A 24,281-nucleotide genomic window follows, 5' to 3' on the forward strand; every position below is an offset into this window, starting at 1 on the left:
CTTTAGGGTTTAGGGTTTAGGGTTTAGGGTTTAGGGTTTAGGGTTTAGGGTTTAGGGTTTGTGTGTCAGTTTGGCTCCGTGGTGCCCCTGTGGAGTCGCCAAATTCCCTACACGATGGCCAAGTTTTTCTTCTTCGAAAAAATTGTCGAAACTTTTTATGACAAAGTTTTCACAAAGCCGAAAGAGAGTTATTCGAAAGCCACGCAACTCGGAGTTACTTTTGCTTCTGGTGAGCTTTTTTCGAGGGTTTTGCGAGGGTTTTGCGAGGGTTTTGTGAGGGTTTAGAGAGGGTTTTGCCAGGGTTTAGAGAGGGTTTAGAGAGGGTTTTGCGAGGGTTTAGAGCGGGGTTTTGCGAGGGTTTTGCGAGGGTTCAGAGAGGGTTTAGAGAGGGTTTTGCGAGGGTTTAGAGAGGGTTTTGCGAGGGTTTAGAGCGGGGTTTTGCCAGGGTTTTGCGAGGGTTTAGAGCGGGGTTTTGCGAGGGTTTTCGAGGGTTTTGCGAGGGTTTTTTGGAGGGTTTTGAGGGGGTTTAAAGGAGGGTTTAGGGAGGGTTTAGGAGGGTTTTTAATGAGGGTTTATTGGGGTTTCAAGAGCGTGTTAATGGCATGTTAATGGCATGTTAATGGCATTTTAAATGGAATTCAAAAAGGCATTTTAAGTGGATTTAAATGACATTTGAATGATATTTAAATGCCATTTAAATATTATTTTGACTGACATTAAGTGGTATTTTAAATGCATTTAAATCCAATTTTAAATGCATTTAAATTCAATTTTAAATGCATTTAAATGGTATTTTAAATGCATTTAAATGGTATTTTAAATGCATTTAAATCCAATTTTAAATGCATCTAAATGGTACTTTAAATGCATTTAAATGGTATTTTAAATGCATTTAAATCCAATTTTAAATGCATTTAAATGGTATTCTAAATTCCATTTCGATGGCATTTTAAATGCTTTTAAAGTAGCATTTAAATGCATTTAAATGCTATTTAAAATGGTATTTTTATTTCATTTAAATGGCATCTTAAATGGTATTTTAATTGCATTCAAAAGTACTTTAAATTTTGTTTAAAATCATTTTAATTCCTTTTTATTTTTTTATTATTTATCTCTTTTTAGTTTTCTTCTCCTTAATTTATTTCTTTTTTATTTATTTATTTTTAATTAAACTTTTCAATTTCCATTTTATTTGTTTATTTCTCATTTTGGGTTTTTCACTTTTACCCTCTTTTTCGTTTTCCCAAAAATGTGAATTAATTTTAATTCATTTTAAGTAATTAATAATTATCATTTTATTTATTTTATTTATTTTAATTGTTTATTTCTATATATCTTTATTTGTTTTATTTATTTTTATTTATTTTTATTTATCTTTATTTTTATTTATTTATTTTTATTTATTTTTATTTATTTTTATTTTTATTTATTTAGGATATCTTTCTGGAATTGTTTGCGCGGTGGTTTCTCACCCGGCGGATTCTCTGGTCTCTCTTATGGGCAAGGAGGAGAACAAAGGAAAAAGGTGAGGGTTTAGGGTTTAGGGTTTAGGGTTTGGGGTTTTCTAGGGTTTAGGGTTTAGGGTTTTCTAGGGTTTAGGGTTTAGGGTTTGCAGGAGCGCCGCGTGTGCGGAGTTCAGCAGCGGGCGCCTTGAGTCCGCCGTACCCAGGGTGTGGGGCCTAGGGTTTTCTAGGGTTTAGGGTTTAGGGTTTAGGGTTTAGGGTTTGCGCGCAGCTTTGGACAAATGGCCCGGGACGTGGGCTACCGGCAACTCTTCACTAAGGGTTTAGGAACGAGGGTTTTGATGATTGGAACCCTCACGGGTTTGCAGTGGTGGATTTATGACAGCTTCAAAGTAAACCCTAAACCCTAAACCCTAAACCCTAGCTCTGGCCTGGGGCCCCAAACCCTAATTCCAAACCCTAGCAAGCCCCAGGGGCGCACGCAGTGCCAAACCCTAGAGCCGGGCTAAACCCTAAACCCTAAACCCTAAACCCTAATGAGAAGCGTAGTCCCTGGGGGGCCCCCAGACTGTAAACCCCCAGTAAACCCTCAAACCTCAGCAAACCCTAAACCCTCGATAAACCCTAAACCCTCGTAAGTAAACCCTAAACCCTCGTAAGTAAACCCTAAACCCTCGCTGCTGTTGTCTTCGCAACGAAGGGCCCTATCCCCGCAAACCCAGCAAACCCTAAACCCTAAACCCTAAACCCTCGAGTTGGCTTTTTGCTTTCAGGCTGCCATGGGCATGGGCACCACTGGAGGAGCCTCAACAAAGAAGAATTAAAAACAAAATTAAAAATTAAAATTAAAAATAATAAAATGAAATAAATATTAAATGCACAAACCCTGTCGCTAGACAGACCCTAAGTTGCAGGCAGCAGCAGTGTCGCTTGGACCCTCAGTGTGGGGTTTGGGCTGAAGACGAACGAAGCAGCTAAAGATGAGCAAAGGTAGCTAGGGTTTAGGGTTTAGGGTTTAGGGTTTAGGGCTTCCAGCAACTCTAGGAAACTAGCCAGCAAGCTATTTACGTAGCTAGCTAGTTAGCCAGCTAGCTAATTAACTAGCCCGCCAGCTAGCTAACTAGGTAGCCAGCTAGCTAGCCGGCTAGCTAGCTAGCTAGCTAGCTAGCTAGCTAGCTAGTTAGCTTGCTGCTGTTTATTTGGAATCCGGCTCTGGCGCAGCTACCTAGCTATGGCAGCTGGCTATCTGGGCCAGCTAGCTAGCTAGCTGACTGGGGCGGCTAGCTAGCTGGCCAGCTAATTGGCTAGCTAGCTAGTTAGCTAGCTAGCCAACTAATTAGCTAGCTAGCTCCAAATGGGAAGCCAAAGAGGCAGAAAAGGGGGAGAGAGTGTCAAGACATACAAACGGGCCGGCGGGAGATTGAGAGCTGAAAACGGGGATGAAGTGGTGAGGGAGAAAGGGAATTTAAATGCAAATTGGCGGGAAATGAAGTAATTATTCAATTGCATTTATAAAAATAATAAAAAAGAAATGAAATGCTTTTCAAATGCGTCGATGAGGCGATAATTAAAGCAAGAGGGGGTGGCGAGAGCTGCGCATACACCCCAGGCGGTGTACAGGCAGCTCGTTGGTTCGGAGGCCGAAACGCGAATTAAAAACTGAAAATTAAATAAATTAAAATATAAATATAAAGTAATTGCAATTGAAGAAGGAATAAACGACTATTCTGCTGCAGCTGCGGGTCTTTTGCTGCTGCTGCTGCTGCTGCTGCTCGTGCGGCAGCAGTAGCGGGCTGTTGATGGCTGTTGATACACCTGAGGACTTAAGCCGAGCTCAGCAGCAATAAAAACTTATTTATTTTAATTTATTCTCCACATTTTAATCATTTTTAATCTATTTCTTCACTTGCATGCGGCGGGGCCCCCGGCGGCGACGAAAGGACTGGGGCCCCGGCGAGGTGTCTGTACACCGCAGCAAGCAGCACGCAGAGTTAAGCTGCGCAGCTTTTTATTTTAGCTGACTTTAGTGCCGCAGAGCAGCAGCAGCAGCAGCAGCAGCAGGAGCAGCAGCAGCAGCAGGAAAGGCCAGATGCGGTAGCCGCAAGTGAGCAACTGCGCTGCAGTACTGCCAAGATGGCGTGGCAGCAGCAGCTGCTGCAGCAGCAGCAACTGCAGCAACAGCAGCTGCAACAGCAGCAACTGCAGCAGCAGCAACTGCAGCAGCAGCAGCTGCAGCAGCAACAGCTGCAGCAGCAGCAGCTGCAGCACCCACAGATGCAGCAGCCGCAGCTGCAACAGCACCAGCTGCAGCAGCAGCTGCTGCAGCACCCACAGTTGCAGCAGCAGCAGCTCCAGCACCCACAGATTCAGCAGCAGCAGCTGCAGCAGCAGCAGCTGCAGCAGCAACAGCTGCAGCACCCGCAGTTGCAGCCCCCAATGGCTCGTAGCCAGTGGGCTGAGCAGCAGCAAGAGTGGCCTGCAGAGCAGCGCTGGCAGCAGCAGCAGCAGCTGCAGCAGCAGCAGCATTTGCAGCAGCAGCTGCTGCTGCAGCAGCAGCCCCACGCACAGGCTTCTGTAGCCGGACTCGCCTCCTGGCAGCAGCAGCTGGGGCCTCCGCAGCAGCATGTGCTGCAGCAGCAGCAAGCCCCGCAGCCGCTGCACCAGCAGCAGCAGCAGCAGCAGCACGGGGTGCCGTTGCAGCACATGGGCTTCCAGCAGCAACCTGTGCTGCAGCAGCAGCCTGTCCCGCCGCAGCAGCAGCCTTTGCTGCCACCGCAGCAAGCTGTGCTGCAGCAGCAGCCACTGCTGCAGCAGCAGCAACCTGTGCTGCAGCAGCAGCAACCTGTGCTGCAGCAGCAGCAGCCTATGCAGCAGCAGCAGCAGGCCTCCTCCCCACAAGGGGCCTCCATAGGCCAGCCCCTCAAAGGGCCCCCTAGTGCAGCAGCGCAGGTTATGTGGGGCAGAGAGGTGCAGCAGCAGCAGCAGCAGCAGCAGCAGCAGCAGCAACTGCAGCAGCAGCAGCAGCAAGTACCGCCGCCGCAGCAGCAGCAGCAAATGCCGCAGCAGCAACAGCAGTTGCTGGAGCAACCGTTCGCAGCTGCAGAGGGCCACCCGCAGCAGCAGCAGCAGCAGCAGCAGCAGCAGCAGCAGCAGCAAGAAGAAGCAACTCGTCAGTCTCGTCCCCTAAATCAGAGTTCATTGATGTTTGGGTGTTGCTGCTGCTGCTGCCTGTTAGTTGGTGGCTGCTGCAGCTACAGTTGCTGCTGCTGCACCATGCGCTGCTGGTGTTGCTGCTGAACTTAATGTTGCTGCTGCTGTTGCTGCTGCTGTTGCTGCTGCTGTTGCTGCTGCAGGCGAAGCAGCGGCGGCGCCCCCAGAGAAGTGTGGGCCCCCCCCTGCGTCCGGGGAAGCAGCAGCAGCAGACGCAGCAGCAGCAGCAGCAGCAGCAACAGCAGCAGCAGCAGCAGCAGCAAGCACTCCTGCTACGGGAGGGGAGACAGCCGTGGGGCCGCCTGTGTCTGATTCTCGCAGCAGCAGCGGCAGCAGCAACAGCAGCAGCAGCGTCAGCAGCAGCAGCAGCAGCAGCAGCAGGGGCGGCATGGAGGTGGTGCCGCAAGTGCAGCAGCTGCTGCAGCAGCTGCTGCTGCTGGCTGGCTGCGAAGAGCAGCTCGAGCCCCAGGTTCTGCCGCTGCTCGTAGATCTCTTTCAGCGTGAGGCTCTAGGGTTTAGGGTTTAGGGTTTAGGGTTTAGGGTTTAGGGTTTATGAGGGTTTGAAGAGCACACTTCAGCGTTTTCCCCACGCTGTTGTGCTTCCAAGTCCTGCAGCGCACCGCTTAAGATAAGGGTTTAGGGTTTCAACTCGAGGGTTTAGGGTTTAGGCCCTCGCTAGGGTTTAGGGTTTAGGGTTTAGGGTTTAGGGTTTGCGCGCGCAGGCGAGTCGCTGCGCATCTTATACTCCGCAGCAGAAATTGTGGACTACAGAGCCACGGGAGCAGCACAGGGGAGGCAGCAAAGGGGTTTAGGGTTTATAAAGGGGGGCCCCCTGTCTCGGGGGGCCCCCCAAACCAGGGGCCCCCCAGTACCCAGGGGGGCCCCCCTGGCCAGGGGGGCCCCCCTGGCCATAGAAGAAGGAGATGCTGCTGCTGCGCTGCAGGAGTACCTCCAGGTGGAGGCCCCCCAGTCTTCTTCCATTCAGGTAAACCCTAAACCCTCAAAACCCTAAACCCTAAACCCTCAAACCCCCAAACCCTAAACCCTCAAACCCCCAAACCCTAAACCCTCAAACCCCCAAACCCTAAACCCTCACCCCCAAACCCTAAACCCTAAACCCTAGGGGGCCCTGCGGGGGCCCTCCGCCTTCAGCCGAGCCGCGTCCGCAAGGCGCGCCAGCGAGGGGCACCAGCTGCCCTAGCAAGGGTTTAGGGTTTAGGGTTTAGGGTTTAGGGTTTAGGGTTTTGCAGGACCTGCAGCGGCTGGCGCGGCTGGCCAACACTATGACTCTGGGAACTTCTGCTGCTGAGCTGCTGCGGCAAAACCGCTTGGGAGCAGCATCAAGAGCAGCACTGGAGGAGGACAGCGACGCTGCTGCTGCTGCTGCTGCTGCTGCTGCTGCTGCTGCTGCTGCTGCAGCGCCAGCCACGGGGGCCCCCCCCTTCGGCAAAAAAAACATTTTGGGAAATGCCCCAGGGGGCCTCCCCCCTTATTTGCCAGAAGATGTAAACGCATGCAGTTTAATGCCCCCATGGGCCCTCACATTAGCGGACAGGGGCCCCCCGGAGGGGCCCCCTGGGGGCCCCCCAGGGGGCCCCCCTGGGGGCCCCCCTGGGGGGCCCCCCGGGGGGCCCCTAGAGGCCCAGGGGGCCCTCGGGGGGCCCCTACGGGACCCTTAGCAGCAGGGGCCCCTAGGGGCCCCTGCGAGCTACGGGGAATTTGAATGAGGACTGCGGAAGGGTTTAGTACTTGGCCGATTTAAAGAGGGTTTAGGGTTTAGGGTTTAGGGTTTAGGGTTTGGGGTCTAGGGCGTAGCGCTGCAGGCAGTTCTGCTGAGAGTAAGGGAGTGCAGCAGTGGCTGCTGCCCAGTGTGGCCGCAGCTAGCTGCAGCTAGCCACAGCTAGCTGCAGCTAGCCACAGCTAGCTGCAGCTAGCCACAGCTAGCCGCAGCTAGCCACAGCTAGCCACAGCCAGCTGCAGCTAACTACAGCAAGCGACAGTTCACTACAGCTAGCCACAGCTAGCCACAGCTGGCCTCAGCTAGCTGCAGCTGGCCGTAGCTAGCTGCAGCTAACCACAGCTAGCTACAGCTAGCTACAGCCAGCCGGTGCTGCAGCTAGCTGCAGCTAGCGAGAGCTTGCCACAGCCAGCCGCTGCTGCAGCTAGCTGCAGCTAGCGACAGCTAGCTACATTCAGCCGCTGCTGCAGCTAGCTGCGGCTAGCTGTGGCTAGCTGTGGCTAGCTGTGGCTAGCTGGGCTGAAGGATAGGGGGCTAAGTGCAATGGCTGCGGAAGGGAGAAAAGATAAAAAAGAAATTGAAGAAAGAATTAAGAAGTGAATTAGAAAGTAAAAAATAAATAATTAATTGAAGAATATATTGAAATATAAAAAAGAATTAAGAAGTGAATTAGAAAGTAAAAAATAAATTAATTAATTAATTGAAGAATATTGAAATATCAACTCATAAATTTGTTTGCGGGCCAATACTCAAGCAAACGCGCAGCAGCAGTCGCCTGCAAGAGCAAACGGCGCATGCAGCTGGGCTACTGCTGCTGCTGCTGCTGCTGCTGCTGCTGCTGCTGCAGGAGAGCAGCAGCTGCTGCTGCTGCTCTGCCCCAAGCCCTACAGGGCCGCTGGGAGCAGCAGCTCTTGCTGCCGCAGCACGTGGAGAGCCTGCCCCGTGCTCCCCCCGCCGCTGCTGCTGCTCCCGCTGCTGCTGCTGCTGCTGCTGCTGCTGCTGCTGCTGCTGGTGCTGGTCTAGGGCAAGCCCGCAGCAGCAAGAGTTGCGTGGGAAGCGCTGAGGGAGTCATGTGTTGTGACTATGGCAAATTCGTCTAAGTCAAAAGAGCGTTCATCTTCTGCTGCAGGAGGTGCTGCTTGCCAGTCCCAAACTGCTGCTGCTTGGTTTGCTGCTGCTGCTGCTGCTGCTGCTGCTGCTGGGTCCCCCGAAGCAACCAGCAGCCCCGCGGGCATGCGCACGGCCTTCTGCCGCTGCCGCTGCCGCGGCCGCCGCATCACGAGGGGGCCCAGCAGCAGCAGCAGCAGCAGCAGCAGCGCAGCGCCGCCCAAGCTCTTGCCGCTGCTGCTGCTGCTGCTGCTGCTGCTGCTGCGGCGGCTGCTGCTGCTGGCAGCGGGGTGCTGCAGCAGCTGCTTCAGCGTCTCCAGAAACAAAACCCGCAGCTCCGGGGAATCCATGGGGGGCCCCCTAAACTGCAGCCGCTCGGGGGGCCCCCCTGCTGCTGCAGCACTTTTTATTTCTTCGCATTGCTGCTCACTAGCAGCAGCAAAAGTGGGAGTCACCACGCAGAGGCCCTCCCCTGCTGCCCCCGACAGCAGCCGCCGCTGGAAACCCAGCTCATATTCTGCAGCAGCAGCAGCAGCAGCAGCAGCAGCAGCAGCGGCAGCAGCAGCAGCAGCAGCAGTAGCAGCAGACAGCGGCAGCAGCACAGCAGAGCAGCAGCAACAGCAGCAGCACAGCAGTAACAGAAACAGACTTTTAGTTGCTTTGTTTTCTTCGCTCTTGCGCTTTCAATTAAACTCTTTTTCATTTCTCCTGCTTATATTTACATTTGTATTTATATTTATATTTATAATTTATACTTATATTTATATTTGTATTTATATTTATATTTATATTTATATTTATATTTATATTTATATTTATATTAACATTTATATTTATATTTGTATTTATATTTATATTTATATTTATATTTATATTTATATTTATATTTATATTTATATTTATATTTAGACTTGCATTTGCATTTATTTTATTTAAAATTGTATTTGCATTAACTTCCAAAAAGTCTCATTTTGATTTTCTTTCCAAAAACTCAAAAAAAGAAATTAAAAGTCTTTTTTGTTCGTTTTTGATTTATTTTTTTGTTTACTCCTTTGCAAGCTTGCCTGCATACTCTTCGACGTCTGAAGAAAGAAACAAATGCGTCACTTGAGCTTCTTTTGGAAGATTTATTTCAAAATTTAAAATTCCGACAATTCGGCTTTCCGGGCCTGCGGTCTTCGCTGCGGTGTACGTACACCCCAAATTCGCGCAGTGTACGCTCAGCTTCTGTCGCGCTTTTCGCGAATTTCGACTCTTTTTTTCCACAGTTTACGAAATTAAAAGAATGTTTTTTATTTTAATTTCAAAATAATCATTTAAATGGAAAAAAATCGGAAAAAAAACCAAAAACAAACCACGGGGGACTGACAAACGGACCAAATTCAGATTTATTCATCACTCATTTGCTTTTGCCCATTACTCGCTCATCTATTTGCCTTTTATTGTTTATTTATACATTTATTTATTTATTTATTTATTTATTATTTATTTATTTATTATTTATTTATTTTCATTTGAATTGGTAGGTGTTCATTTATTTGGCAGTTCTGGCTTATTCACTTCTAGTAACTTGCCATTTGCGGCAGCAAATGGCAAATAAATAAAAGCCGAACGACTTGAGTTAATAAGCAATTAAGAAACAAATTAATTACGGAATTAATAAATGATTAATTATAAAATTAAATAGCAATTAATTAATTAATCATTTGACCATTTAATTAATTATTAATGTTTGGACTTGCCCAGCAAGGTGTGCCCGTGGGGAATTCCATGTTTGAGAGCAGCAGCAAAAGCCCGAATGTCTTTAATTGTTTCTGCTGCTTCTCTTTGCATCATTTCTTCTTCCTTTCTTTTCATTTCCTCTTCAAGCCTTTCCGTAATCTGCTGCTGCTGCTGCTGCTGCTGCTGCTGCCGCTGCGGATACTGATGCTGCTGCTGGTGTTGCTGGTGCTGGTGCTGGTGCTGTTGTTGCTGCTGCTGCTGCTGCCTCTGCTGCTGCTGCTGCTCGCGCTGCAGCTCCTGCAGCTGCTGCTGCTGCTGCAGCGCAGCAGCAATTGAATTCAAAAATCTATCGGCGGAAGGGTCTTGGGGGGCCCCCGGGCCCTCGATGGAAATCACTTCTACAGGGGGGGCCCTCCGCTGTTTGCCTGCAGCAGCAGCAGAAGTGCATTTTGGAGGATTTCTTTTTAATAATTCATTAATGCATTTAATAAAACAATAAAGCAAAAGAATAGACTAGTAGCTGAACAAAGATGGCTCAATAGGCCCTTTATAGCATTTAAAAATATTTAAAAACAATTAAATGAAGCTAAGTTGTTTTAAATTCATTTAAATGGTCTTTTAAAGCACTTGAAAATTTTTAAAAGCACTTTAGAGCTTTTTAAAGCGTTCTGAAGCATTTAAATGCTCTTTAAAAGCGTTTTAAAAATGCTTCCTTCCAAAATATACAAATATTAAAATTTTAAATTAAATGCTGTTTTCTAAAATGCAAAATGAGGCCCGCACAAGGCCTAGAGCGCTTGGGGTGTATGTACACCTCAGGGCCAGCACAAAATGCAGAATTTGAAAATAAAAGAAATTGCAATTAAATGCATTTTTATAATTCATTTAATCTTTCTAAAAGATACAAAAGGTCACATTGAATTAAAGTTGAAGAATTTTCATTAAAATTAAAATAAATCCATTAATGCATTCAAAATTAAGAAGGGTTTTTGGCTGCACATTGCCGAGGGTTTTTTATTTTATGTTTGCGGATTTTAATTGTTTTAATTAATTTACCTTTTATTTATTTTTGTGATATGTTTATCGTTTATTTACAAATAAATGACAAACAAATAATAAAAGCAAATAAAGTATTATTTAAATGAATTATTATTTATTTATTTTTACCATTTGTTTATCATTTATTTGTTTTTTAGTTTTTGTTTTCAGCACTTTTTCTTTTTTTGCATTTGTTCAGCTTCTTGGCAATTCTTTTTTCTTTTTTTTGACTTATTTATTGTTAATTATTACTAATTATTATTTATTATTATTTTTAATTATTTATTTTTAAATAAATAACTAAAAACTTAAAGTGCTCTTCTGCTTGCCTGCAGCAGCAGCAAGAGAAACAGCTTGGGGCAGCAACACGTCTCCTGCAGCATACAAACCCCGCAAACCCTAAACCCTAAACCCTAAACCCTAAACCCTAAACCCTTAACGCCAAACCCTCGGTTTTGATGGCTCCGAGGGTGCCCGCTCTGCCTGTCTGCCTCGGGCGGAAGCCAGTTTACGGCACGCTGCAAACCCGCTATTAGGGTTTGGGGTTTACTAGGGTTTAGGGTTTATCAGGGTTTAGGGTTTAGGGTTTAGGGTTTACGTATTTCTGCCAAACGCTCTAAAGTAAAGCTACTGGGGCCATTGTCGTAAGGCAGAGTCAACCGCCAATTAACTGTGGGGGCCCCCTGAGCTGGGGGGCCCCCCGGGTCATCTTGGGGGCCCCCAAAGTCATCTGTGGGGCCCCACAGGCCACTGTGGGGCCCCCCAAAATCACCTGTGGGGCCCCACAGGCCACTGTGGGGGGCCCCAAAACTGTCTGTGGGGCCCCACAAGCCACTGGGGGGCCCCCCAAAATTGTCTGGGGGGCCCCACAAGCCACTGGGGGGGCCCCCAAAGCCATGTGTGGGGCCCCACAGGCCACTGTGGGGGCCCCCCGAGACACCTGAGAGGCCCCACTCCTCTGAGAGGGGCCTCTCACCATTTGAAGGGGGCCCCCCAGCCTCTGGGGGCCCCATTTGGTCATATTGGGGGGCCCCCCTAGGCACTGTGGGGCCCCCAGAGGGGGCCCCCACGGTACCCAGGGGGGCCCCCTCTTCTGTGTGGGGCACCCCATCGGCCTCGAGGGCCCCCCCGGGGGACAGGGGCCCCTGCTGCTGCTGCTGCTGCTGCTGCTGCTGCTGCTGCTGGTCTGCTGCCACGTCTGCGGTGGCCCCTAAACCCTCAGGGCTAAACCCTAGCCGCAGCAGCTGCTGCACTGCAGCAGCAGCAGAAGCTGGCGTTGCTGCTGTCACCTCCAGGGCCCCTTCCTCTTCTGCTGCAGCAAGCCACTTCAGCAGCAGCTTCTCTTCTGCGCACGCACGCAAACCCTAAACCCTAAACCCTAAACCCTAAACCCTAAACCCTCGAGGGCTCGAGACTTCCGGGCTCGCGCGACGCCGCTCCGCCCAGCCCTGCCCAGCCTCCGCCCCCCGCCAAACACCTAGGGTTTAGGGTTTAGGGTTTAGGGTTTAGGGTTTGCAGGCGTCCTACCCACGAAGCTGGAGTTGGGGCCCCCCGCCACTTTAAACACTTTTAAATGTGCTTTATCTTTTTCAACAAACCCTGAAATGTACCCTAAACCCTCGCCTTCGCCATTGTACGCAAGGTAAGTAATATCACCAGAGGGGGGCCCCCGTGGGGGCCCCCCGGGGGCCCCCCGGTGGGGGCCCTCCTGGGGGCCCCACACGGGGGCCCCCATGGCGCTGTGTGTGGGGCTCTCCTGGGGGCCCCCCTGGGGGCCCCCGGGGGGGCCCCCCTGGGGGCCCCCCGGGGGGCCCCCGGGGGGGCCCCCGGGGGCCCCCTCGGGATGGAGAAGCTCCTGAAGGGTACCTAAACCCTCACTTTGTCGGATTTGTTCTGCTATTGAACGCCCCCAAGTGGCTAGATGGTGGGGCACTCTGTAGAAGCCCACAGAGAACTCCAGAGGGTCTGTTGCTGCATGCAAGTTGCTGAAGAGCTGGTGGAGGAGTTCGCTGCTTTCGCTTGCGCGCGCAGCAGCAGCAGCGGCGCTGCTGCTGCTGCTGCTGCTGCAGCAGCAGCAGCAGCAAACCGCAAAGAACCGCCTCCAGCGGGGCCCCATCGGCTTCGAGGCCCCCAACAATTCGCACGGACTAAAATGATAAACCCTGCCTTGTCGGTTGCAGCATCATCAGCAGCGGCGTGGCTCCGCGCGCCTCAAACCCTAAACCCTAAACCCTAGACCGTAAACCCTAAACCCTCTTCGCAGAGCAACCCGGCCTGTGCTTTCCCTTAAAGCGGCAGAGGCAGGCCGCGCGCCGGTGCCAGCCGAGCCCAGAGTTCGGTTTCGTTCACCAGAGAACTCAATTGGTACGCCAAATTAGGGTTTAGGGTTTAGGGTTTAGGGTTTCAGCTTTGTGGCCCTATTTCCAGAACAACCGATGCTGCGCCAGCGGCGCTGCAGCGGTTTCTGGAGATCGGGGGCCCCCTACAGCCAATTTTAAGAAATTTTTTCTCAAATTCTTGAAGTTTAGAGTTTATTTAATTAATAAAAAAGAGGGGTTTGCAGCAGGTAGGGTCTGGCGGCTCCCGCGCTCACTGAGTGCTGCTAGGGTGCCAGCGCCAGCCTTGCGGGGAAAGGGGGTAAAAATAGATAAATGACATACTGTTGGAATCAAAATCAAAAAAGAAAGACATTTGCAAAATAATATTGGAGTTAAGGCGCTCGATTAAGGGCAGATCACGCGGTAGAGTGTCTTTGCGTTGCCGCTCGCAGTATCGGCTCTGCAGCCTCCAATCTGCATACACCTCAAGTTCCCTCTTTTTTCCTAGTTTTCCCTCGCTAAATCAATTTAATTTGAAGGAATAGTGATTTAGAAGCAGTTTTTTTCCATCAACTCTGCGTAAAAACGCAGCCCTGGCGCACTTCAACGCTGGGCAGGCAGGCCCGTGTTCGGTTTCCTCTTTCCTCGTTCCCCCCTGTACATGCATTTCTTTGCAATGCACTTCTCCATTTTAGCATTATTCCCCTTTTATTCAAGTTTAAATTCAATTACAGGGTTCTTCTTGCCCTGCTACGCTAATTCCGCCGAGCCACTTGCTAGACTAAGTGCCCAGCCCAAGTTTGCAAGAAGAAGGTAACAGGAAATCAACTTTTATCCATTTCACACAGTAACTAGCCGTCATTAATGGATTTAGAAGGCTAAAGGAGCCTCTCCTTTTCTGTTTTCAGAGCTGTCTCGCGGGATTTCCCCTTCCTCATTTCTCGCTGAGTCAACGCCTGGAAGTAGTATTTTTAGTTTTTCCACAGAGGCCAAAGCGCCCACAAGAACCCTCACTGTGGACGCGGGAGGCCTGGGAATATGACTAAACATCTTTGGCCTATGCCCTGCCAGTTTGAGTCTTTCTTTCCTTCTGCAAAACCGAAAAAGTAATATCAGGACTAGGGTCACTTCTGCTTTCTAGTGATGGGCGGCGTCTGCGTGCATGCAGCCGAAGACTTTATCAACTAAATGACATTCGAGCTTCGATTTAGGTCTTTTGCCTTCCAATTTAGAGCCGGTCTCCTCCATTCTTTGGCTTCGCTTCGAAGCAGTTTAGCTTCCCTTCAGTCCCAGGCACCCTCTAAAGGCTTGCTGCCTGAGCGTGGCCACCTCATTCATCTTCCACTGCAACTGCATGCATTACAACTGCATGCATTCTACTTCATGTACTCCACCTTTTTCCCACTTTGGCTCACCCGAAGTCTCGATAAAGGTCCCTGCCTTAGAATAAGAGTTCCTATTGACAGCCTTGCCGTTTTGTTCTCATAAGAACGCGAACAAGAGCCGAAAGGAGCCTCGAAGAGAGTTTTTGTAGCGATTTTAACTTTCAAAATAGACGGTTGAATTTGCTGTTGCCACTTTTACGCCTGCAGAGTTTCTAGAGCCACGCTGGGCAGCAGAAAGAGATATTTGGGGAGAGCTCTTCTTCAGACTGCTGGACTCACTGAACAGAAGAAGCACGAAAGAGCCAGCAGCAAGCTCTAGCAATATTGTCTGGCTGTAGAGATTAAAACGTCCTTTTTTGTTGCTGCGCAGCACCGAGACTGCTTCTGTACTTTTGTGCAAAACTAAAACTATAAACGAGAAGCTACAGACTACAAAACAAACCAGGCTGCTTCTTGCATACTAGCTTTAAAATGGACTCACGTCTTCCCCCAGCTGGTGAAACTGAAAGCAGTTTTAGGGAATCATCAACCATAGAGCAGGACTACGAGGGGTAGACGGTCAACTTGCAGGATGACTCCATGGGCTGGAGAGGCGTCAGATGAGTTGGTGCCGTTCCTTAGATTTGAGGGTTTTCAAGCCCGTTACTAGAATATCAAGAAGCAGTCCGCCTCCCTTAACGAGGCATGCCGTGGTCGTTCATAAATGGATCTCCTAAGCAAACTTAAGCTCCGTCTGAGTCAGGAGGGAAAGCCAGCTTATCTTCAGAGTCCTCAATTAACGAGGAGCCTTTAAGCAAAGTGAATTAGACATAAGTTTATCGCAGATGCTCTAAATGCCCACCCGGTACACTCCGCAGCTTCTTGCCCTAGTTGGGATTTTGTCTTTTGGCCGCTCACATTCCAGGTGGAGCTTAAGCTCCTCTTTTCGCGTCAAGAGGCCAACAGTAAAGCCTCTTGATGTAGTAGCATATGACAAAGAGACTTTGGATATGATTCTCCGTATGAACAGCACAACACTACACTTTCCTGGAAATTGTGCAGGTCGAGCAGCCTCGGCCATTCCCCCTTTCAATTTCTAGCAGGGTAAAAGACACCTTCAGCCTCAACTCGTCCTTTTGCATACAGTAGAAATGCTGGTACTTTCTCGAGCTCAGGCACAGAGGGTCACTTTGCTTCTGCCTCTGCCCAAAATGGCCACATGCCTATGGAGAAGGGGTCTCCAATACCTGTTTGTTGCAAGCCCCCAAAATGCATGCGCAAGTATTTGCGTTGGCATGGGCAAAGCCAAGGGGAAAGAGCTCCAGGGGAGTTCGCTGAAGCAGGGCTCTTGAAGGCGACAAGCAGTTTTCTTTGCCCGCGCGTCAAGGTAGCTGCCTGCTTCGGGGCGAAGCTTCGGGGGCATTTTCATTAAAGGCCATTTCCCAAGGCTCAGCTCCCGGGGAAAAGTGTGTTAGTGTCGGGTGGACAAGAGTCAAAAGAAATGATTTCAAATGCTTTTCTTTGCTGGGCCGAAGCCCCGCTAGGCCAGCCCCTCCCCCCCGGGCCCAGGCGCCCTCGCGCAGCCAGGCCTCTCAAGGTCGACACTCACCTCCACTTACGCATGCAGAGTCTTCGCCGCTGGCTGCAGGCGGAAGGAAGCCAGGGGATATCTCTTGGCTCAGGCTTCTGCGAAACGGAGGAAGAGTGACCAGGAAGGCGCCCTGCAGATTAAAAGAGTTGCTAACTAGGCAAAGTGGCTGAAGTCGGGAGGAAGCTGGCCAGTTTAAGCTGAAAGAAAATGGTCTGGGATGCTTAGGTTCCGGCTGAATGTTACCGAGACCTAAACAGTGGGGAAGAACTGAAGTAATAGTACTTTTCTCTGTTTAAGTTTGATTTCAGTGACTGATGCATGGATGAACAGATGTCCAGGGGAGTAGCAGACAAATGCATAGGAGGATGCCACGGGGTGATTGCGCCCAAGCTGAAACTGGATGTAGGGATAAGGCTTTCGCGCTGCTTGTTGGCTCTCCTGACAGCAGAATTTAAAAGTTAGAAGTCTTTTTACTTGTTTCTGCATGCCTGATGCATTCGGGTGGGACTATTTGTGAGCCAGTAAGCCCACAGCAGGGATGCAGCTCCGGGGCCAGTGGCTGTAGGGAGTCTGTTGCCAGTGGAACCCTCGAACCTGCACAGGGTTACCTGCACAGGGTTTCTTTTAGTATACAATGGGCTCAACAAGGACCAATGCAGCCAGACGGCAAAAACAAAACTTCATTGGAAATATTCACAAAGCACTTCAGCGGTAAACTTGAACTTAGACTGATGGGAGTACTCAATGCGTTCTGAGCAATCATGACGAATCTATAGCTTTATTTATAGGGATTGATAATAGCAGCTGAGGGCGTGTTGAAAGAATGTACACGATTTCTTGATAAAGCACTGGAGAGATTATAGACAAACCAAATATTAACTAAAACTGCGAAGTGCAAATTGGCACGGCAAAAGGCTGAGTGTGTGGGGTTCTCCACTTGGGCAAAAGATGTGCATTCAGCTCGGGAAAAGGACAAAGATTGCTTTGCGTGGCTTGTTCAGCTATACAATGCTTTCTCAAGGTAGAAATGTAAATTGGGCAAGAAATAGCTCTCAGATATGCAGCTCTTGCACATCCGCTGAGGCCAAGCAGTTGTTCGTTCTGTCTTTAAACACTAAAAGACTACGTAGACACTTCGGTACAAAGGTACGTTCAGCGCAGATCTCCGAAGGCGCTTTATCTTGAGTAAAGCAGCAGATACAGAAGTTCATTTTGCCCTCAGAATGGTGAGCAACTGTATCAGGACTTCAGTGGATCTACTCTTGAGCCACTTGCTATTCGAGCAGTGGCTAATAGTTCTTTCAAAATGCTCCTTTAATCTCTCAAGGCGTCTGTGGATGTGGCACCGCAGCAGTTCTTGAATTTCACTTATGGCACGAGGCTTCTTTTCCAAATTTTAGGAGTTATTCTTTAGAAGCTCTTTGACTTTTACCTAAAGCCTCGAAAGGACAGCCAACAAGTCCAAAGCTATGATCTACACAAACCTAAATACTTGCATCAAGGCATTTTAAAGTCAGTTGCTTGGGTGTGAAAGCAGCAAGAAACGGACACTTGTTGCTTTTGGTGGCAACAGGCCAGGGAATGGAACACTCACATACGTGGTCTCGCGCTCCTGTGACGCAGAAATGTCGCTTAGAGATTTACTGAGGTGGGCTTGTACACTAAATTGAATTATTTGAGCTTATTTAAAAGGAAATAATTATTTCCTTTTAAATAAGCTCTGAAGCACATGCTCAGCAAGCTGGTAGGAACCGAAAAACATGGAATCCAACAGTTGCAGCTCTTGCGATCACAAGTCTAATAACCAGACTCTGCTTCGCGGGTGCTCTTGTTGTTATATTTTTTAAAGCTAATTAAACATATTTTTGCATTTTTGAAACTGTCTGCTGCAACTTACCGTTTTGCTTTTCTGAGAAGACTGAATTCGATGCTCGGATCGTTGCTGCATTGAGACTCTGCACGATCTCGCCTGAGCGCTGCTTCGACTGTTCAAAACAAATGCCTAGGGGCAAATAATTAACATACTAAATAGATTCCAAACACAATTACAAATATGCTTATGTGACCATTTGACCGGTGGACCACCGACTGCAGCAACAGGAGCTACTGGGGCTGCAAAGCCATCCACTGCAACACGAGCTTCAGGCTCTATTCCGCAGCAGCAGAAGCTGCAGCAGCAGCAGAAGCAACACGTTCTGCAGCACCAGCTCCACAACAAGCCTGAGCAGGAATAGTTCCCGCTGCAGCATCGGCGGAAGCTGAATGCGCTCTGGAGAGGGGGCAGGGTGGAGGCAGCAACAACAGCAGCAGCAGCAGCACGTGCATCAGCAGGTGGTGAAGCACTAATAACGGCACTAGTGGGCACAGCGACAGCAGCAGCAGCAGCAGCAGCAGCGGCAACAGGAGAGGCCTTGGCAACAATGCGGCAGTGAAAATGCTGCGGTAGCAGAGGCCACAGCAGCAGCAGCAGCAGCAGTAGCAGCGGGAGCGCCAGCAACTGCAACAGCCTCCGTAGCAGGAGGGTTTTTTGGTGCCTTTTTTTAATGCAGCAGCAGCAGCAGCAGCAGCTGCAGCAGCAACGACAGAAGTGGCAGAGCAGCAGCGGCAGCAGCAGCTGGGAATCTGCTCTTTTTTCAGTTTTCCCCGGAGAACGCACGGACTTTTTAAAGGCTTTTTGGAAAGACAGACGGGCAAGCTTTAGGGTTTAGGGTTTAGGCCTTGGGAGCTAGGGTTTAGGGTTTAGGAGCCAGGATGCCTCGGTGTTCTCGGGCGGGAGTTATTTTGTCTCGCGTCGGCCTAGTGGGCAGTTTGCTGCTGCTGGTTACTCTTGGTAAGAAAAAGGACTTTTTTTGTTTGTCTTTTCTTTATATTTCCTTTAATTCTCTTTGTAATACAAATGCATTAGAAAGAACTTGTAGCTGCTGCGGCTGCATTGGTCCATCTGCAGGTAGCGTGGCAGCTAGCTAGCTGGCTAGCTAGCTAGCTAGCTAGCTGTTGAGCTGTTTGATATGTCAGTTGTGTTGCTCTCTGCCTGCGTAGCTGACCCGTAGCTGTCCCAGCCAGCTAGCTAGCCGGGCGTTTAGCTATCTAACTATCTGGACTCGAGCCTCGCGAATTAAAGGGCAAGCTTTCGAAATAAGCAGCTAGCTAGCTAGCTAGCTAGCTAGCCATCTTCGAGAAACGCGTGCGTGTTGTTGTGTCTCAGGCTTGCTGTGGTGGTTCCAAGAGAAGCTCCTTTTTTTCCCTCAAAGTCAGCAGGGGCTGAAGAGCATTCATTTCGTTTAAATTGTTTTAATTTATTTTCCAATTACTTTCTTTGGACTTGTTCTTCTCTTTCCCCTTTTACTATTTTTGCTTATATTGGTGCAGCCTGCACTGTGCGATTTCGTGCCCCTTCCGCTGCTGTGGCTAGCTCGCTGGCTAGCTAGCTAGCTAGCGAGCTAGCTAGCTAGGCACAGCAACTGGATGACGCGCTGGCGAGCAAGCCAGATAGCCATGTCAGCTAGTTGTGCTGCTAGCTGGCCAGCCAGATCAGCTAGATAGCCAGCTAGCTAGCCAGCTGACTGCGCCTGCCAGTGATACAGCAGCTAGCCGCAGCGGCTGCTGGCTAGCCATGCAACACAATAGCCAGCTAGCTACACAGCCAGCAGCTGTGTGCTTCTGCCTTTTACAGCTTTTCACATTTTCATTGTAGCTTTGTCGATTGTTCGTTGTTTGTTTATCTTATTCTTGCTTTTCTAGTTTTTAGTTTGTTTTCTTTGTTCGTTATTTGTGTTGTAATTGGTTTCTTTCTGTTTATTTTATTATTATTTTTTTCCTGTTTGCCTTTTGCAGTTCCTTTCGAGTACAGGACCCCCAAAGAAAACCCTCGCGGTCTACGCAGCCCGGCAGAATGGGGTGGGTTGTGGGTCGAGGGTTTAGGGTTTAGGGTTTAGGGTTTAGTGTTTAGACAGGACTTGATGCTTGTGGGTTGGGGTTCAGGGCTAAGGAACGCTGAGGGTTTTGGCTTTGGGAGCGGATCCAAGGGTTTAGGGTTTAGGGTTTAGGGTTTGCGCAGGCTATAAGTACGACGATGTTGAGCTGACAACTAGGGACAATTTAAAGCTGCACTGTTGGCTGCTGCTAAACCCTAAACCCCAGGAGGTTCCTACTTTTATATTCTTTCACGGAAATGCCTCAAGTAAGACACATTTTATGAATGCTTACGTTTTTCCTGATAAACATATAAATTCATGTGAACGCATGCATATAAATGTATATATATATATATATATATGTACAAATAGAGATATTTATGCATCTTTCCGTGCATCAAAATGCAGTCCTATTGTTAGATGTATATTTCCATCTGTCTACATAAGCATCGGTATACATGTGATTGTATATAATATATACAAATTCTATATAGAGTTCATATCCACATATGCACATATTTATTTGCAAATATATATACTATATATTTACGCATCTCTATACAAATACATATAGTGATTTTTTTGCATTTGTGCATACTTCGCATATACTGTATGCAAAAGCACATATGGAAATTGTGTTGTCTTGTAGTATTATGCTTGAACTATGTTTACAACTATATTTAATATTATACATATATATACATATATATAGGAATATTGTTACATTTATACATGCGCATATGTCTATATTTAGTAATTATATGTATATATGTGTGAATTGCTGTTTCATTGAGTTTGTTGCATCCTTAGGGTTTAGGTCTTTTGGGTCTAGGGTTTTACTTTGATTCATATTTGGGCTTGCTTAGTTGAGCATTCATTGGTGGTTTTGGGGGTTTAGTCCTGATTTCGGGTGTACGTACAGCTCTTATTTGACGTGGTTGGTCTGCCTTTTCGTTTCTCATTGGCATTAATCAAAACGTTTCTTTTGGAATTTTTTCCTTTTTGCAATTTTCTTTTGCTTTCAAGACGAACTCGCCGGCGCCTACTATCATGTTCATTCTACTCTTGAATTGTTTTGTTAATTGCTTTTCTAATCGGCAGTTTATTTGCTTTTTTTGTTTTGCATCTTTTGCAGACTTGGGATTCCACATGCCCCACGCAGACTTCGTGGCGGGCGGCGTGGGGGCAAATGTGCTGGTAGTAGACTACAGGGGGTGAGGAGGCACAAATACAGGGAGCGGGGAGGATAAATCCACCAATGTCTTTAGTGTCATTATTCAATTCAGCTTTCAATTTGTTGGATTATCATGCACCATCTAATTGTTTCAGTTTGGCGTTTCTCGGCTTCTATTGCCACCGCAGGCGCATGCGCATTTTAGCCTTCAAAATTAATTCATTTTGAGTTTAGGGAAGCATTCAGTTTGGTTTCTTTTGAAAGAAAAGGTGCAGAGGCAAATGCTGAAGTTTAGGTTTTTGGGCTTTTGCTTCTGAAGTTGCTGTTTCTAAGGTCTTGCTGCTGCTGCTGCTGCTGCTGCAGCTGTTGCAATGGCAGCAGTAGTCAGCGGGCATAAAGGTCTACTCAACTGGACTTGGGAATGAGGCGGAGTCAGGAGAAACGGGAAATGTTTTTATTTGTTTTTGCAGATTTGGAAACAGCCAGGGCACCCCTACAGAAAAGGGTGTATATACAGATGCGGATGCTGCGCTGGACTACATTTTGCAGTGTGAAAAAGTAAACAACAAAAATGTTTTTCTGTTTGGCCACAGTTTAGGCGGCGCTGTTGCCATTGACCTGGCAAGCCGCAGAGGAGATGAGGTGCGCAGGGCTTAGGGTTTAGGGCTTAGGGTTTAGGGTTTAGCGTTTGGGTTCTGTCTGAGTTTTAGTGAGGAGGCCGCAACCTCGGCTGCGACTCCGGCTTTTGATTGCTCGGCGTGTTCTTTTTTCCGTTGATGACGAATTTTCTTTTTAGATTTAATCTTATTCTCTTGTTCATTTTGCTGCTTCTTCTCCAGATTACCGGGGTAGTTGTTGAAAACACCTTCACTTCCCTCCGAGGTGCTCTGCACGATTTGCTGCCGTTTACAAAAAACGTGACTTGGATATTAAATGTGATACAGGTAAGTGCGCGAGGGTTTAGGATTTTGAGTTAAACCCTTAGGGTTTATGGTTTAGGGCTCGGGCTGTTTGTTCAAGTTGGTGCTGGCTCCGCTTGGTTATGCGGCGTTTCGAGTCAGGGGTTTAGGGTTTAGGGTTTAGGGTTTGGGATTTGCGCAGCGCATACAACTAGCGAGCATCGACAAAGTGCGTTCGCTGAAAGTCCCAATTTTGTTCGCTTCGGGAACTGATGATGAGTTGATTCCTCCTAGCCATTCTGAGAAGCTCTACGAGGTAAGGCAGTGGTAGAAATAGAAACAAGTAAAACTTTTAATAAAAGTAACTATAATAATAGTACTAATGGTGCATTTACAATGAAGTATTAGTGGAGTAGAAATGGTTAAAAAAATGTGCGATGAGCTGGTCCCTTTCCGCTCTTCAGATGAGCTCTAGATGATGCACTTAAGTCAAAGAACGTGAGAACATGATTAATAGCAGCAACACAATTGAATAAACAAAGAATATAATAATGATAATGATAATAGCAAAAGTAACATTGCAGGCATGGTAAAGTGGTAATGAAGTAGCGCTGAGGGGGTATTATGAGTAGAAATCGTAGGAAAGATGGCATGGCTCTTTAGCGATATCCCACAAGTGCCACTAAAGGGGCCAAAGCGTAGGGACCTCCTCCTGAGGGCCTCCTTTTGGGGGGCCCCCCTCTAGGGGTCCCTCTAAAGGGGCCCCCTAGAGGGGCCCCCCTTTAGGGTCTGGGGTTCTTTCTGTGAAATTAAGTCAACTTGCAAACCGCCGCCAGACAAGGCTCTCCTTACTCAGCTTGGAAGGCAAAAAATAAATTCTTTATCCTGGCTGTCTGTTATTAAAGAGCAAATCTGTTTGTATGCATTTATACAATATTCAAACGCTTCCAAATCCACTAATATACATGGATATATAGAACACTGTGTGGGTCAAATGTGCAAAAATAGACGTCTTATCTGTATATTCTCCGCCCAGTTTCGTAGATTTTTCGGTGTATGCACGTTGTAGCTGTGCGGTTTTATTATACTTATGAATCTTTTGTTTCATTTTTAATCTAATTTTCATATTTCTGTCTCCTTTTTTGCCTGCAGGAGTGCGGGGCGAACACGAAATGGAGAGTTGAAATCCGGAAGGGCACCCACAACAACACTTACGGGGTTGGGGGCGAGAAGTACGCGGCTTTTATAAAGGAATTCATAGCAACAGCAACAAAGGCAACAGCAAGAGCAAAAGCTGCAGCACCAGCAGCGGCAAAAGAAGAGCAGCAGCAAGATCTCGAAGACGCAGGTCAGCTCTGTGGCAATAAAAGAAACCAGCAGCAAGCACGAGCCCTGCGCGGCGGGTGGCGCATGGACGCACTTCACCTTGGTGCTGCTGCTGTTGCTGCTGCTGCTGCTACTGCTGCTACTGCAGAAGCTCGTTGTTAGCAGCGATGGGTTTATGGATACTTGTGTATGCTTTTGTTTCGGTGTTTGCTATGACGCACTGTGGGCTGTACTTTGGAAATGTAGGTTTAGGGCTCATGGCGAATGCCAGTTTTTAGTCTTTATTTCTGTTGATAGTGATTCCCCTGAATGCAGGCACCTCCACAAAGGCGCTCGCGGGGTCAGAGCTTGCCGAAAGTAGCAGCAGCAGCAGCAGCACTCGCAGCAGCACCCCAGAAGCACCAGAAGCAGACACAAAAGCGGAGCCAGGGGGAGCGGAAACAGGAGCGGCTGCTTCAACATCAGGGACTGATGTGGCAGGAGCAGGTATACAAACAGCAGCAACAGGTGCAGCCCCAGCAACAGCAGCAGAAGCGCCGCAGATCGAGTCGCTGCTGCTGGCTGGGCTAATCTCAGGTCTGCTGCTGGTGTTGCTCAACCGCCGGATGCAGAAGCAGCGGAGCAGCAGCAGCAACAGCAGCAGCAGCAGAGCGAGCCAGTCAGCTTCCAATAATGCTATTAGTGATGACAGTCAGTGGGAAGAACAGTCAAGCAGTAGATACACCTCAAAAGGAACAGACGAAGCTCTGGTGCTGCTGGAGCCAGCTGTGTCTGAGAGCAGCTTGTACTAATTGTCGCAGCTGCCAATATTCCGTGGTGTGATTAAGGTAGTTCCTATTATTTTTTTATTTCTTACTATCGCCACTACTACTAGTTTGTTGCTTCCCAGCAGCAAAAAGCTGTTGGGCGGCAGCTTTTTGCTGCTAAGGCTCTCGAGTGCTCTTTTTTGTTTCTTTTTTCCCTTTTTGCTTTGGACCCGGCGTGGCTAAGTGACCGACCGACGCTAAAGACTCACCGTTCACCCTTTTTTAAAAGTTTCCCTGTTTAGGATTTCAGATATTAATTCAGAATTTTTCGTCGCTTTAGTGTCAGCCTCAACTGCCGCTTCGGCGTTGCCCAGCTACCTACTTGTCCTGGCGGCGCCGCCTTAGAACTTTTTGTGAGTTACAATCAGCTCACATTGCTCCAAATCATATGCTATTAAGTTTGATTCCAATCAGAATATCTTTGCATAATGGTTCCTTTGTGCTGAGGACCCTAGGAGACATTTTCTGCGTTTGTATGGCCGTACCCCGCAGCTGGGGTTCCTCTAGGTTCTTTTATTCTTTTGGCTTAGCAGCAGCTCCAGTTGGTGCAATTGAAATAAAAAGGTTTCATTCCATTTGCTGCATCCTCAGCTGGTCTTATTTGTGGTATT

At 48.2% G+C, this 24,281-nt stretch overlaps 4 protein-coding genes across 4 annotated transcripts; 2 read left to right on the forward strand and 2 right to left on the reverse strand.

Annotated features, from left to right (window-relative positions):
* Nucleotides 1-69: 69 nt before the first annotated feature.
* ENH_00042810 (hypothetical protein, conserved) lies at nt 70-6,352 on the forward strand (the record flags this gene model as incomplete). The annotated part of the gene is made up of 7 exons (XM_013585278.1): nt 70-229; nt 1,435-1,525; nt 1,735-1,823; nt 3,499-4,632; nt 4,817-5,173; nt 5,396-5,658; nt 5,924-6,352. Coding segments are annotated over 7 exons (2,523 nt in total), but the record flags the coding sequence as incomplete, so codon positions are not given.
* A 1,078-nt stretch (nt 6,353-7,430) lies between these two features.
* ENH_00042820 (hypothetical protein) lies at nt 7,431-7,868 on the reverse strand (the record flags this gene model as incomplete). The annotated part of the gene is made up of 1 exon (XM_013585279.1): nt 7,431-7,868. One exon carries the CDS (start codon nt 7,866-7,868, stop codon nt 7,431-7,433), a length of 438 nt encoding a protein of 145 aa, XP_013440733.1.
* Nucleotides 7,869-9,243: 1,375 nt separating this feature from the next.
* On the reverse strand, nt 9,244-12,394 carry ENH_00042830 (hypothetical protein, conserved; the record flags this gene model as incomplete). Its single annotated transcript, XM_013585280.1, has 5 exons — nt 9,244-9,665; nt 10,608-10,652; nt 10,877-11,623; nt 11,806-11,877; nt 12,157-12,394. The coding sequence occupies 5 exons, from the start codon at nt 12,392-12,394 to the stop codon at nt 9,244-9,246; spliced, it is 1,524 nt and encodes a 507-aa protein (XP_013440734.1).
* An 8,220-nt stretch (nt 12,395-20,614) lies between these two features.
* ENH_00042840 (hypothetical protein, conserved) lies at nt 20,615-23,655 on the forward strand (the record flags this gene model as incomplete). Its single annotated transcript, XM_013585281.1, has 6 exons — nt 20,615-20,679; nt 21,110-21,281; nt 21,479-21,583; nt 21,741-21,854; nt 22,691-22,886; nt 23,180-23,655. 6 exons carry the CDS (start codon nt 20,615-20,617, stop codon nt 23,653-23,655), a joined length of 1,128 nt encoding a protein of 375 aa, XP_013440735.1.
* Nucleotides 23,656-24,281: the final 626 nt, after the last annotated feature.

This window comes from Eimeria necatrix, genomic scaffold, assembly GCF_000499385.1.
Source record: "Eimeria necatrix Houghton genomic scaffold, Enh_scaff31, whole genome shotgun sequence".
NCBI classification, from domain to species: domain Eukaryota; phylum Apicomplexa; class Conoidasida; order Eucoccidiorida; family Eimeriidae; genus Eimeria; species Eimeria necatrix.